The sequence below is a fragment of the Coturnix japonica genome, chromosome Z (genome assembly GCF_054131305.1).
Source record: "Coturnix japonica strain WE chromosome Z, WE-NBRP24, whole genome shotgun sequence".
NCBI lineage: Eukaryota > Metazoa > Chordata > Aves > Galliformes > Phasianidae > Coturnix > Coturnix japonica.
This window is the reverse complement of record NC_140702.1, coordinates 67,792,219-67,807,130: the sequence shown is the minus strand read 5'-3', so window position 1 is coordinate 67,807,130 and position 14,912 is coordinate 67,792,219. Positions and strand designations below refer to the sequence as shown.

The 14,912-nt window shown below is 41.1% G+C and overlaps 1 protein-coding gene across 1 annotated transcript in view; it reads left to right on the top strand.

Annotated features, from left to right (window-relative positions):
• Nucleotides 1-271: 271 nt before the first annotated feature.
• Nucleotides 272-14,912, top strand: part of LOC107305747 (ubiquitin-conjugating enzyme E2 R2) — a 49,696-nt gene continuing 35,055 nt past the window's right edge. Inside the window, exon 1 of the mRNA XM_015848272.3 lies at nt 272-538. Coding sequence (XP_015703758.1) covers nt 362-538 — 177 coding nt within the window. The 5' untranslated portion in view covers nt 272-361. The remainder of the gene's footprint in view (nt 539-14,912) is intronic.

Genomic DNA, 14,912 nt, shown 5'->3' with positions numbered 1-14,912 from the left:
GGACCTGACCTCACACACACGACCCCCCCACGTCACTCATAGGACCCCCCACGTCACTCATAGGACCCCCCACGTCACTCATAGGACCCCCCCCCCCCCCCCACGAACAAGATGGCGGCCGCGCTGAGGCGGCGCTGCCCCTTTAAGCCCCCCGGTGTGGGCGTGGCGTCTCGCGAGAGGGGCGGCGCGACGTGGGCGGGGCGCGTTGCGGCGCGCTGAGGTCAGCGGCGAGCGGGCGCCGTCACAAAAGGAAGTGGCGGCGGCGGCCGTCAGAGCGGGGAGGGGCGGGGGCCCGCGGAGCAGCGGCGGCAGCGGCGGCAGCAGGAGCTGAGGTCGGGGTTGGAGCGGCGGGGGCCGCGCCATGGCCCAGCAGCAGATGAGCAGCTCGCAGAAGGCGCTGATGCTGGAGCTGAAGTCGCTGCAGGAGGAGCCGGTGGAAGGCTTCCGCATCACCCTGGTCGACGAGTCCGACCTCTACAACTGGGAGGTGGCGATCTTCGGGCCCCCCAATACTCTGTACGAGGGTGGCTATTTCAAGGTAGGGCCCCGGGCGTCGTCGCCGCTTTCCGGCCCTCCCGGCCCCCACGGCTCGGCGGTCAGGGCCTGCACCGCGCGGCCTCGCTGTGGTCCCGGCTTTGCAGGGGCCCACCAGGCCCTGTGTGCGGCCCCCGGCGCTGGGTGGGCTCTCTCAGGGTTGTTCTTTGTGATTTACGTTGTTATTAACCTTGTCTTCTTACGAACTTCAGAGGACAGCCACGAGGGTGTTTAGCTTGTGGGGGTAGATACATGCTTTCGATTCCTCTCTCAATTTTCCTGTTTTTCTAAAAAATGAAGAAAAAAAAAAAAGCAGCAAACAAACCCAAACGAACAACTTTTGTGGTGGTGATTTCCCCTCTTGTATGTAGAGAAAGAAACAAATCTGGCATTTCCTTACCCAAAAAGAACTGAAGGGAGAAGACATGAAGAAGAATTGCATGGTTTCTTGAGAAGAAACAAAAGCTTGGAAGAAAAGCACTGGGCATATCCCTGTGCATTATGTGCCCACCTGGTTTCTGACAAAACAATGTCACCCCCAGCTCCTGTCTCCCAGTTTAGTTCCCGAGTCTTCCTTTCCCTCCCTGTCATGCTGGAAGAAAGCCTGGATGATGCCTTTGCTTGGCAAGCATGCATCGTCGGTGGCTCTTGGCCTCTGTGGATCGAGGTTTAAGCACTCTGCTCTACAAAACCAAAATAACCTGTAGCTTGGGGAATAATAGATTTGAGTCACGTTCAGTTTGGCCTCGTTGTTTGGAAGGAAGGGAACGTTTTGGCACAAGGCTTTCCTTTTGTGATGAGTTGGCTGGCTTACTCATGTAGGTGTGATGTGTGTATTCTTAGACTCACCTCCATTATTCCTCCCTCAGGAAGTCGCTGCAGTCTTGGATCAGTAACTGGGTCATTTGTGCATCAGAATGGACTGGTGACCTCTCTCTGCACTTACATTACTCATCAATTTTTCAGAAAACTCGCAAGGGGTCAAAATATTTGTTTGGTTTAGGACCTGCCTGGACCTTATGTCTGTAATCATTCTTGGAAAGTAAGCTGAAGCAGCCAGTGCAATAATCTGAGGATGTGCCTTCAGCAAGTGCAGGCTTTGGCAAGACTAGCAGTGTTGCCTTACCTCAGCACTGTGACTGCAGTGGCTTTCTGCTGTTTGTTGTCATCAAGCTGTAGTGCCTTTCGTCTAAATTCTTCTCCTCTATAAACAGTGATCCTTTGATACTAACATTGAGAATGGGAGGTTGCTTGATGCTTTTATCCTCTCTGCAGCTCAGCAATTACCTTCAAGCAGCGTGTTAAAGGTTGCTTTATGGAATTAATTTGCCTCTTTTTTCTCTGAGAAACCATGCCTGGTGGTTTTATTTTTGTAGCATGTGATCTTTGGTAATTCATCTTAAATTCTCCATTTCTGAAAAGATCAGTCTCAGCCCCTAATTCTGTCAGGAGAGTGAAGATTCCTGTTCTAATTGTGAAGTTCTTTGTTTGTCTTTGTGCTGGGTCACTAAGGCAAAGCTTTAAATATGTTTGGCTTGGCTTACTGAACATCTCGAAGTTTAGGATGTCAGCTGTATGTGATGGAGTTAATTTCATGATGTACACTTATATTTGAGGTGAATACTGGTTCAAAGACAGTGTATGGTGGGTTTTTTTTGTTTTTTTTTTGTTTGTTTGTTTTTTTGAGGTTTCTTGGCTTGATGACTTGAATATCTCTGCATTGTTTTGTATTTTAGGTTTCCCAATATTAAGTAAGTAGGCTTAGAAATAATAAAAAAAAAATTACATCCTGTAGTTGCATAGAACTTTGTGGCAACAAGGGTTTGAGAGCTTAGTTCCATTTGCTTGAGGTGTGTTTTGAGGGTAAGAGATGAAGGGAAAGCACAGAATCTTCTAGTTAAACTGAAGTGTAAATATTTTGAGGAGTTTGTGCATTTAAAGTGACTTTAATACAAAATAAACAAATGCTTGGTTCACGTTCGTGAAGCTTTTACCAGCATTGGCACCTTATTTATCCTTGGAGAAATATGACCTTTCTCTATGGATTGTTGAGCTAGCTGAATTAACTGAAATGAGGAAAGTGCTCTCTCTGCACCTCTTTGAGAGGCGCTACTGCTGTTCAAAGCTGGTGTAACATTTCAGCAGACTCTGGTTTCAGTTGCTAACCCAGGAATTGTACCAATCGATACATTTGAGCAGAAAACAGGTCTTGCTTAATTTTTGCAGGTAATTTATATTGGCTATCAGGACCTCAGTACAGGGCATAGTAAAATGAATAAGGACTTAAACTTTAGCGGCTGCTTGCACAAGCTTCAATCACTGATATCTATGTTGTCTTGCTCTGCTGCAGGGCCTCTCATCTGGGACAATGTACCCAAGTGATTGTTTGTGCAGAGTGTGGTATGGAACAGAGCAGTTCTGAACCACACATCCCTGTTACAGAACTAGCTGAAGTGGAGATTGTGCCATGACCCCTGGTGTGTTGGCGTGGCTTTCCTCTCTCCTGTTAATCTCTTGCTTACTTATTGAACTTAATACATAGCCATCCAGTACGACTGGGAATGTTTTGAGAAACCCTTTGCTTGAGTTCTGCACTGCCACCATCAGGGGGGCTGTTTGATTGTTTTGTCCACTGGCTGCCCCTTGTTCCTTGCAAAACTAGCTCATGGTCAGTGATGTGAAATCTTCCTCCAAAGAGGTCTCATGGTGAGAGCAACCATCTGATGATTCTCAGTTGCTGTCAGAAAGGACCTGTCCTTGGGTTTGACCAAAGTTTTTCCCTGTTTTACGGCCACAATCAGTTGCAGTTGGCTGTGGGTGCTTGATTGCTGCATGTTAAATTTCTTAATACCTGGTTTACTGAGTTTGCTTAAGCAAAAGGTGGGTAGACTTCACATATTTAAGGTGAGGATTTCCACACAATTTATTCAGTTACTGAGCTCACACGACATGTTCAGTCACTGAGTTCACAATTTATGACAATGTGACTGTTTCTCTGGCTTTGCAGTAGACAGCCAAATTGCACCGTAGTCTGCAGAACTGCATGTAAACAGTTTGTCCATGCTGTCTTTAAGCCATAGGCATCTTCACTTGAAAGGGCTCTTTACAATGTGGCTAGAGAACCCTTTTTTTTTCCCCCTTTGTTTGGCACCAGCTGCTTAAATAGGTAGCGATAGAAGAGAGGGTTGCTAAGCTGAAATCTGGTGATAGTAGGTGCTGGTTGTGATACTGTTTAGTAGTAGAGGCTTGTGTATGGTGGAACTTTCCCTGTCTCACTTCTCCCTTCTATGGATAACGTGTTCCTTTATCCAATGTCTTTCATGCTGGAGCCTTTGAAGTCAGTTACAACAAATGTTGTAACTGAGTGATGGTCTTGGGATACCAGCAGAATTACTGGAACATGCTTCCTGGTGGCTTACTAAGAGGGTCTGCACGTTCAGTGCAGTTGCGTCTTTGCAGCACATTTTTTGACTGCTTTTTTTTTTTTTTTAAATACTGGTAATTTTATAGCTGAGTAGTATTTGCTTGTGCTGTGAGCAAACCTTTTGGGTATTAAAAAAGAAACAAAAAAACTATACAAATAAAAACTTCATTATTAATTACATAGCACTGCCTAGAAGCACAGTTTGACCAAGAAGGCTGAGTCAAGAAACATGTTTCTTGTGGAGCAAGAGTCAATATCAAAAGCTCCTTCAGAGGTGATTTAGGCTGAGTAGATGAAAATGAGTACACACAACATGAAAGGAAACAAGTAAAATTTAAACTATATTGTTAGGGTTGCTATTTGATAGTTCTTTACTTAAGGCAATTTAATTCACAAGGTATTTCTGCTGCTTGAAGGAGCAAGTCTTGACTCATAAGTTGGATGAGGGGGGAAGCAAGCATTGTGCTTAATTTTCTTAAGTAAGGTGGGGGCTGGGATATTATTTTCTTTTTCTTTTTTTTTTTTTTTTTTTTTTGGTTTTTTTTTTTGTATATTTCCTTAGCTGTGGGCTCCTTTGAGTTTGGTGTTGTTGGATCTCTGCTTCTTTCAGTGGATTGGTTTTGAATTCAGAGCAATTTGTAGTATGTGAGAAAATGTTTTTCAGAGCAGGAGATCTATATAGAACTAGAAGATATAAAGGGTTGTGCTTAAAAGTTTGGCATCGTAGGTAACTTCCCTGATAGCCTGGAATTGGGCAAATGAAAATTTCTTGAGCACTTGAGTGTTCTCCTGGTTACATAACTCTTAACTTCACAAAAATATTACTTCATGCCAGGGAAAAATTGTGTGGTGCTGTCTGTACAAAATCTGAGCTCTGTGAGCCTCCTGGAGAATTTCTCTTGGTGTAGTTAATTTTCTGTTTCCCTTGCCTTTAGGTATCACTGATGCTAATAAGCAGAGGTTTGCAACAAAAGGGAATGGAATGGCGCATGAATTGTGTACAACTACTGCTGCAAATCTAAAGTGCACCCTGTTCAAGGACACTGTCTCCATAGTAAAAGAAAAGCTAAGCTGTCCACAGGCAGGGAAGGAAGAAATGAGTTTATCTTACTGACACTAAGCGCTGTTACGATCCCTGACTCTTAAAGCCAAAGAAGTACTTGTCTGACTCCTGCTCTGTTGTTGCATGTGGGTTTGTCTGATTACATTTATGGGCTGCATGGACTCCTCCAAATTGTGCTCACAGCCTGTCTGGGGCAGCTGCCTCCCCTCAGCAGGTAGTGGGCTAGGCAATGGCAGTAGCCAGCTCCTACTTCTTTCCTAGGGCTTTTCTCTTCCAATTCGAGTTATTGTGTATGCTATGGAGATTGATAATGGTTTGCTGTTCTGGTACTGCTTGAAAATACAAGTATATGTGCAATCTGACACCACTGTATGGCAAGAGAAGAGCTGTGGTGCAGCCTACCTCTGCCATTAGGCTTAAAAATGGAAAGCTTTCCATTTGGAAAGATTGAATATGTTAGCTTGCATATTTTTTTCCATTGTTTGGCTCTATTTCCATGAGCTTGCACAGAATGATCCTTGGAAAAGATTAAAAATAACATTTTTTTTTCTTGGATAGCAATGCAAAGAACTGCCTCTTGAAGGTTTGTGCCAGTTTGTTCAAGAGATAGTCTGAAACCATCTACATTCTTTGAATTACTATACTGTGAATAATTGGAAATTCTTTACTTTATAATGCTAGGAATGCATTCTTAATTTTTTTGTTCACCTAGTAAATCTTCAGGTTCTCAATTATTGCAATGACATTATGCAATGAATGTCAAACTTCCAACATTTAGTCATCAGTGTTCATTATTATGAATACCAGAGGACAGCCAAAAACTACATAGCCAAACTGCACATCACCAAAAACACCTCAGTTAAGGATCAACAGAGTTTTTGGGTTTTTTTTTCTTTTTTTTTTCTTCATGCAAAGTGAGCACCATGCAATGGAGACATAAAATGCTATTTAAAACCTGAATATAGTGGAAATTTGACTGAGATACAGATGGGTTGTATTGTGGATGGATTACGGGTTATGTGACTTATAACTTGGGGTATGTGTGACCAGATGTGCATGCATAGACATATATATGCAGAATTAGCTTTCTATTTCCAGTGTTCTAGTACTTCATTTTTAAAACCTTAGTATTTTATCCAGCAATATGAGTTAGAGGAATTATAGTTAATCTTACTAAGCTTTTGCTGTAGCTACTTGTGGAGAATGTCTAGTCTGACCAGACAAGTTTAACAGTACTAACATTGGTACTGTGTACCTTCCCCTGAAGTAGTAGTAGCTATGTCTAGCCTACCTGATTTTCTGAAATAGTTAAAATACATAGCTTTGACAAAAAAAGTCTGTAAATGGAAGGAAAAAGTGAAGCTACCAAATGGGGTGCCTGTAGGATACTTCATGATCAACTTGAAATGTGATTGTAGGACTTGCTGAAAATTATTTTTTGAGATGAGTCTGTCGCACACAGAACAAGGGGATCGTACAAGGGCTGTTGTAAGTGAATAACACTCTCAAATATTGTATCTGTGATTAACAAAGGCTGCCTGGCAGGCAGGAGATGTCTTAGTCCTCAAGGTATTAGTACTGAAGGAACATTGAGAGAGTGGCATGATATCCCTACTGGTCTATTTTCTTCTCTTAGAAGTATACAAGTAATTTAGAACTTCAGATGAAAGGCTTTTACTGAGAGATGAAACTTTGAAGTTGTAGGCATGTGACTCATCCTAGCTAAGATATATGTCCTGGATAAAGAACTTGTACATTTTTGTTAACTGTAGCAAAATGTTTGGAATGGTTATGAAAAACTGTCAGAATACAGAATAGTGTAAAGACTTAACAGGTTGTGCCACTTTGAATTTATCATTCAATAATTTTTTCTGTTTTGCGAAACTTCTTGGTTTTGAATTACTCCTTATGCTTTTCCACAATTGGAAACCTTCACTGTTCAACTTGAACAAAGGCTGAAGCCAAGATTCACTTCTCTATTGCTCCATTTGGCCTTGACAAAGCAGGGCAATGCAGTGGAGTATCTCCTGCTTGTGGCACATTCCATGAAGATGCGTTTGTTCCTGCATAGTCTGCTGGCCTACACTTCTAATTTATGGATGTAAACTATGCTAGTGTAAGAGCATTTGCTTATCTTGGCGAGAGTAACTATTTATAAAAGCACTCACCTCTTATTAGAAGGAAAGCCTTCTTATAATGTACTGAAGAAAACAATTTAATTTTGGTGCTCCTGTTTCTCTTGCAGAGTAGAAACTGTACCCATTTAGTAACTGGATGCCTTTCAGTAGTGCTTTAAGTAGCATAACCTGAGAGGTTAACATCTCTTTTGTATCTTCAGGTGTCCTGTAGCTATTATCTAAATCCTTTCTAATTTTTTTTTCATCTGGTAACAGAATGTCTAGATCTTTCAGATAAAGATATGTGGCACTTAATGATAAAGTTGGAAAGAGAGGGTCTTGTCTGTTCTTAATGATACTGCCACTTCAGCTGAATCTGTCTAACCTAATCTTTAAAATTTTCTGGCAGCAAGGCATATTATGGCCACAAGTTATTCAAAATGCTAAACAAAAAACGACGTGGAGGCTCAACTTGTCTTGAATACTTAAGTGTTAAAATTCTGTGAATGACAGTAACACTTCTCCTCTTGTATAATTCTGTAAGTGTCAAGTATCTGTTTCTTGGGAAAACCACAGCCATGTTTAAACAATCCTCTATAGAGGACCTGTTGTCACTTCCCTTATGAAAGTCTGGTGAACTTCTAAATGAAATTAGGCATCTTATATTGCTGGATGAAGCGTATAAAAATGAAAGCTCTGAGACCAACATATGGAATGATTTCCATTTCTCGATGGCTGCCAGAAACCCAAGAGCTTATGTGCTTCAAAATTTGACTAATATGCTTCTTATGAAATGTAACTTTTTTTTTTTCCCATTTTTCCATTTCCCTGCTGGTAGCAGCCTTTCATTTGTATGGAAGAAGTTTTAGCTGCCTTTAACCTGAAATACAGCAGTAGAAGTGCTACTAGGGGAACCTGAATAGGTAGACTTAAAGTGAGTGAATGTCTGGGCTTCTACACTGTGAAGCAGGCTGGAATATCTTTGAAGATTCATTATTAAGTTTGTTTTGACCCTCAGAGTTTTATGGGCAGACTCATCAGGAGCAAAACATCAGCCTAGGCAGGATATTTGTAGAAAGTCACTCTGTTGGAGTTCCGTTTTAAATGGCAGTAATAGCACAGTTCACTGTCATAAACACATCATTGATGGCTGTCCTCCAGTTGGAAAGATGCTGTAGTTGTATTGGCTTCTACTGATGAGAGATGAGATCAACAGGCAGCTGGTCTTGGCTGCTTTTTTTATATATATATATTATTCAATAAATCTGGTTTATATTGCTATTAGGGGTAATATTCAGATTTCACTGATTTGAAGCAGCCTACTTAAACTTTGAACAAATTTAACTTATATCCAAGTTGTAAGAATATCCTGTACCTACTAAATATGTAGATGTTCATTTCCCTGACGTAAGGCATATTCTTCCACTTTAACTTTTGAACTGAGGACCACATTTGACCTTCAAGGGGCAATTAAATAACATGCTGGTGGCCAACAGAAGCTGAAAAGCCATCCTCCTTGAGAGAAACATCTGTGGATACCACAGCTAAGCTGCCTGCAACAGGTACTGTATACCTGAGCCAGGGAGCTGCCTTCTGGAAGTGCAGATATGGTGCTGAGTGATGGATGATCAGGCTGTGTAGGAGCAAGAGTTGTGAGTAACCATTTCAAAGTGTGGTATTGCCTGCTCCTAGGCCTGATGAGGATACATTAAAATGCCACATTTTCTTCAACAGTTTTTGGCACACCATGTTTAAAAACTTCATTGCTGTCCAAGTAGATGTCACTTCACACTGTGAGGTCATGTGTTAATAGGTTATGATCTGCTCAGTGGCATTTGGGCATGGTTGGCCTTGAAAGATCTAGGGGTTTCTGGGGTCTTTTGGAATCCAAGCCCATCACAGGTGCCTTCCCTCTTCCTTCATCTCATTTCATGTACTGCCCTGACTATACTTAAGGGCATAACTGAAGGCTGACCTAAGGCTGCCACATGTGACCTCATGAGAGCTCCTGGTGACCTACCTGTGGTCTGTTGGTTCTGGTTTATCTTTCTTTCTGTAGCTATCAACTTTGCTGACAATGTGGATGACTTGCACCTGCTTTCAAGAAAGCAGTGAAGTATTTTTGGCCTGTCTGCGCTAATCAAGACTTCTAAGATGCCTAGTTTCTGCTATTAAAACAAGAACAAGTTTGCGGGTGAAGTTGGAGAAAACCTGCAAATTATGCTTCAGCGAGTCTAACAAAGCTCCAAGTGGAGGCTGGTGAACAGAACGATGCTCTTCAAGTGTTGGAGACTGCACTGATTATAGATTGAACTCTTGTGTGCAAGGACTTGTAACTAGCTGTACTGTTCAGTGTGAATTAATAGATGGGAATATTGATGAATGTGTTTTTTTCTTAAGTATAAATAAATTTTGTGTTCTATCAAGAAGATACATCATTTTTCCTAGATAAAACTCTTGCGTAAATGTCTTTTTTATTTTTATTTTTATTTTTCTTTTTTTTTTTTTTTACATTTTTGTAACCTAAACTGTTACAGCTTGCTTCTTATAATATATATGATACATGTACCCATATTTATATGAAGGATGCATTTTGTATCCAAAGAACATAATGATAGCACTGGAAAGAAGACTCTGTGTACTTAGCTGAGATATAATATGTAAATTGTAACTGTGGCGATACAATAAAACTGAGGACAAGAACATTTAGGCAGACCTTAAAGCCTGCTACCAGCTACCAATCCGTAGGTCATAATTTGCAGATTTGGAACTGGATGATGTCAACTAAAATGAAAGGGTTTTGGAAAGTGAACTTCTTCCTTTTAGGTGAAGGTTGTGTTACCTGGTGCTTTTGGAGCCAACCAAATATGTTTTTTGCAAGCCAGGAGAGACCTTCTTCAGACCTTGTTTTGTTGGTTTTTATTATTTTTTTTTTTTTCTTTTTTCCTTTTTGTATAAAGCTATTAAATACTGCTGTGTCTGGCAACAGTCTGATGTTAGACTGGGTGAAAAGGATGCACAGTCCAGAATTCATCCTCTGTTAGGCCCTTTGTGTGAGTGAAGCATTGCGCTAGTTGAGAACAGTCTGTGAACACTACAAAAACAGGATGAGATAACAATACATTGTTCTGCATTTGTTGATGTAAGAGGTGCTCTTCTGAAGTTCTTCTGGGGCTAGGATTAGTATAGTCCTGTAGAAATGTAAGGGTTTGGCATAAGCATGCCTCAGTACAAGGTAGGGCCAGAGTGTGCCCTGATGATAATAAGAGTATGATTTAGTGAACAGGTTATGAATTAAGTCTCTTATCTCTAATGGGTTTGTGTATATAATCTTTGAAAAATTAACATTTTTATATAAAATGGGTATATCTTACAATAGCCTAGTTGACTAAATCTGTAGATGGAAAATGTTTTGCTTATATATTAAAAATTAGTATGTTGGACAGCTTTCTTTCTAAGTAAATACAACATGTAAGTACAGTTAAATTTGGAAGTGCTGGAGAAGTTGTTAAGTAAATAACTTACAGGCTGCATAAGCACAAAAACAAAGGGTTTTTAGAATAAGAACAATAAGAACTTGTTATTCCTGGTATAAATAAAAAAGGGGGGGGGGGGAATAAATAAAGTAAAAACTGAGCAGTTTTCTGAGGCACCCCAGCACAGATCCTGATGTACTGACAAGTCACACTCCTCTGCACAGACTTTGTCCATGAGGCAGCTGTAGCAATTCTCTAAGAGCAAAAAATAAAGCTGGGGTTGTGTAACTTAACCTGGGGGAGGAGGAGGACATTCCTGGTGTTGAAGAAAAAGCTGTCAAGGCCTGGGCATGTAGGCTTGCTGGGGGAGACTTATGCTGTGCAGGCTTCACAGTTCTCACAAGCACTAGATTGGGAGGTAGTCTGGGTGAACTTCTGAGTGCTGGAGGAGGCAGATCTATTCCTTGGCTGTCTCATTGCTTCAAATGTCAGAGGGATCTGCACTGATTTCAGATCTACCCAGCTTCTGCATTTCTCACCTCTGGGATTCCTGTCCTGTACTGTCTTAATTGTTCCAGCTCCTGTGCTCTTCTACTAGAGCTGCCCCAGGACTTCTCTCCTGTGCTTTGAAGATTAGGTTCAAAATAAAGCCTCTCAGTGCAGTGAAATTGGCACGCAGGATTTGTGTCAAGAGTGGAAGTGTGGCACATCTCACAGCACTGTAGTATGGCCAGGAAGCAGCCTGGTGCCCTGCTTCATGGAGCTGGTGCTCTTGCAGAGTAGGATTGGTCTCTGGTAAGTTAAGATGGGGTTTAGAGTGTGTTATTGAATGCCTCTGAGTTCTGTTATGCTTGTCACCCCAAGTGCAATTACCCAGGCTATGCCACAACGCTGAGCTTAAAACATATGGGCAGAAAGCCAAATTCTACACTTAGCAAGCACTTTAAATAGAAAACTACAGCACAACTGACCTGCAGGTATGTTTTGTAAAGCTGGTGTTCCTAACTAAGGGCTTCTTCATTTAATCTTGATTGCACTGATAAATGCTCTTTCAAGAGTATGTATTCATCAAAGTAGTGTTTGGTCATAGCTTGAAGTAACTGCATTGTTGTGTTTGAGTTTTAGGCAGAGTATAAAATCTTTACCTGTTCTAATTTAGTTATGTTTGTATTATTAGGTACAGTGACAGGAACGCTCTCTACTTACTCTTCTAGCATTGTATAAACCATGGCAAATAGTCAAGGTTTACAGCACTAGACCATTTAGGTCACGTTATAGTGTTTAAGTATGTCGGCACTGCAGCAGTGGTGTAATGTACCCATCTCAAGCACTACACGGCCTGGCAGCAGCAGCATGGTATTTAAGACTGATTGTGAGGTGACCCAGTGTGCAAGTTGGTTTTACAGTCTGTACCTAATCCCGTGTTACCATGGCTAAACAACCACAAGAGCTGAGCTCATTGGGGCAGTGCTTGTGCAGGTGCTGTAAATGAGCGTGAGAGTTGCAGCCACAATAGCTTTGTAGGTGTAAACCTGAGAGACTGCTCTTACACTCCTTCAGGTGCTGATAGTATGGTAGCTTCCTGGCAGAAGAACTGTAGCTGGTTGCAGTGTTCCTGCTGGCTTTTCCTACATTTTAAAAGATGTAAATTGTGGTCAAAGTGTTGTACAGGGTCTCTTCTTCCCAACTTCTGTTTTCATGAAAGTAGTGGAATCTGAGGTCTTGGTCCCAGGCAGCAGCTTCCATGGTGACATAAGGATCAGAGGATGACAGGAACAACTTAGGCCTTGCTTTGTTAAAACATACACATCACTGTGGGGATTACTTAATTATTAATGTATTTGTGGAAGTTAGGTGATATTGAAATACAAATGTATATGGGCACTTATTTTGAAGACCTAGCTGAGTTTGACTGTTTTTTTTTTTAACACACTGAGTCACTTTCTGCTTTTCATGGTAACAGAAAACAAAGTAGAATGAGGCTTCAGTAAGTAATTGAAAGCTACTGCACAGGCATGCGTAAACTTGATTTAAAATTTAAAACCTCTGTGATCACAGTCTTCCCCTTTATCACCTCAGTACCCTGGAATTTAAGCATCAGGCTTCCAGCTTTACGGGAATCCTCACTTCCGAGGATGTAATCAAAACAAATCTGTTTCTACAGAGGAGGAAAAGTACCTATTAAGGGAATTTGAGTTTCTTGGGACAGGAGATCTCAAAGGCTAATAAAAGCTTAGGAAAGAAGGCTGATTTCAAAATGACTGCTGCTGGCACCCGGTTTCATAGAAGTCATGGTGAACTGAAAGGAAGCCCAAGATAGATGAGCTGAGGTGCTGGTGTTGATGAAGCAGTTGTCTTGGCAACTGCAGTCACTTAAATATCTCTAGGAAAATAACTAGTGAATATTCAGACTGGGAGATGTCAGAACAACCCGAAGTAATGAGTGGCTTGATTTATACAAGGAATGCACTTGACTACAATGGTAAGTAGCTGTTTTCAGTGGTGGGGTCCTTCAGCCATGCAGTGCTGATGGCTCTCCCTGTATAGCCATACCATGTCTGTTCGCTGTCTTGCTGCATGAAGCAAGGTCCTTGCAGGGGAAAAACATTGACCTCTCTGGATGCATTCATGCCCATAGTAATGGGAGATGAATGTACTGGGAATTCTGGAACTACTGGAGTGCTTCATTTTGTAGCCCTGCTGTTCAAAGGAGACACACGAATACTGCAGTAAAAACTGTTGTGTTGCATAGTTGCAAAAAACAAACAAGCAAAAACCTACATATGAGTGTTGTATTTTATTGTCAAATTGCAGAAGCTGCAACTGAGTCAAAAAACCTTTTTGAGGCTCTCTCAGTGCTTATCATGGTGAGAAATTGAGACTTCTTACAACGTGTATTTTGTTAATTGTGACAATACATGCTGTTTTGTGGTTCAGTAGGTAAGTTTTAATCTTTTCCTTGTGGAGCACTTAATTCTCCTTTATATTGGCACAAAAAACAAACCCCAGAGAAAGGCTGACTGAATAAAATGAGCAGAGTTTGAGCCAATTGTTTCCTGCTGCCACAAGCACATAACTGCCAACTATGACAGGTATTTCTACAGGCAGTGAATCTTAAGCAGAACGCCAGGTGCTAGTAGATGTTAGAGAAGACTACATGTACATTTTTTGCCTCTCATCTGAGAGCTGGCTTGTGAGCTTCTTTGTGTAACTTGTGTAATGTTGTGGTCAAAATCTTTCAGGTAAAGTGTGAACTCTGAAGTTGCTACTTATAGGAAAAGATAGTGTGGAGTGAAAGCTGGTGGTAGGATCCACTTCCTATCAACATTTTAAACTTTCCTGTTTTAGCAAGAAAAACCAATTTCTGCTGCAATAAGATCAATCATTATAGTCACATATGTCATTTTCTTGTGTATGTAAAATCTACCTGGCTCTACTGATGGTGTACAAGATACTAGGCGGGGCTGAAGTTCCTGTGATACAGATCCAGTTGGTGTTCTAGTTAATTCAGTCAAAGTATCCGCCATTTGATCAGCTATTTCTGCTTTAACTGTGCTAAAAAATACAGCAAGTCTCTTCTAACTTTCTCTACTAGCAATGTAAGCCAGTGTTACAATTTATAGTTGATTGGACTTCTGTATCCTTGCCAAATTAGAGGGAAGTTTTCCTTGGCAAGTGACATCAGCTTCTGCAGTACTGAAATGTTAAAGTGAAAAAATTCCAGTCCTTGGCATAATGCAGATAATGATGGCAGGTTTGGTTTTTTGGTGGTGATTTTTACTTATGTATTTATTTTTGTGACTTTAGCTGAAGGTGCAGTGGCAGAGATGCTTAGCCGTTTTTCCCCCTGTCTGGTTAATAAGCCTATAACCTCCTTCACATCTTCCTCTGAGCTTCCAAGGTGTTCTTATACCAGAGAGGTGCTAATAGCAGATGGTGTGCTTGAAGCTTTTAAGGCTTCTGAAACTTCATCTCACACTGTGATTAAGGTTCAAAAATCACCTTTGCAAATGGTGCTGCATCTTCCAAAATCATCTTATTGTGGGCAAAGAATACATTAATAAAAAGTGAGAGTACAGGATGAAATCTATATAACCTGATGTGAACTCTTTGAATTCTGCTCTAATAGTGAGCTGCTCAGCTGTTAGGATCTGCTGTTCTCATTTTGTCTACTTTGACTATTTTAATAGCTGAAAGTTCCAAAAAGGCCTGGTACAATCAAAACCACCCTCTTGTCAAAATGAAGCTCAATACAGGGAGCTTGATAAGCTTTGCTCATGAGTAGTCTGGGATTTCTG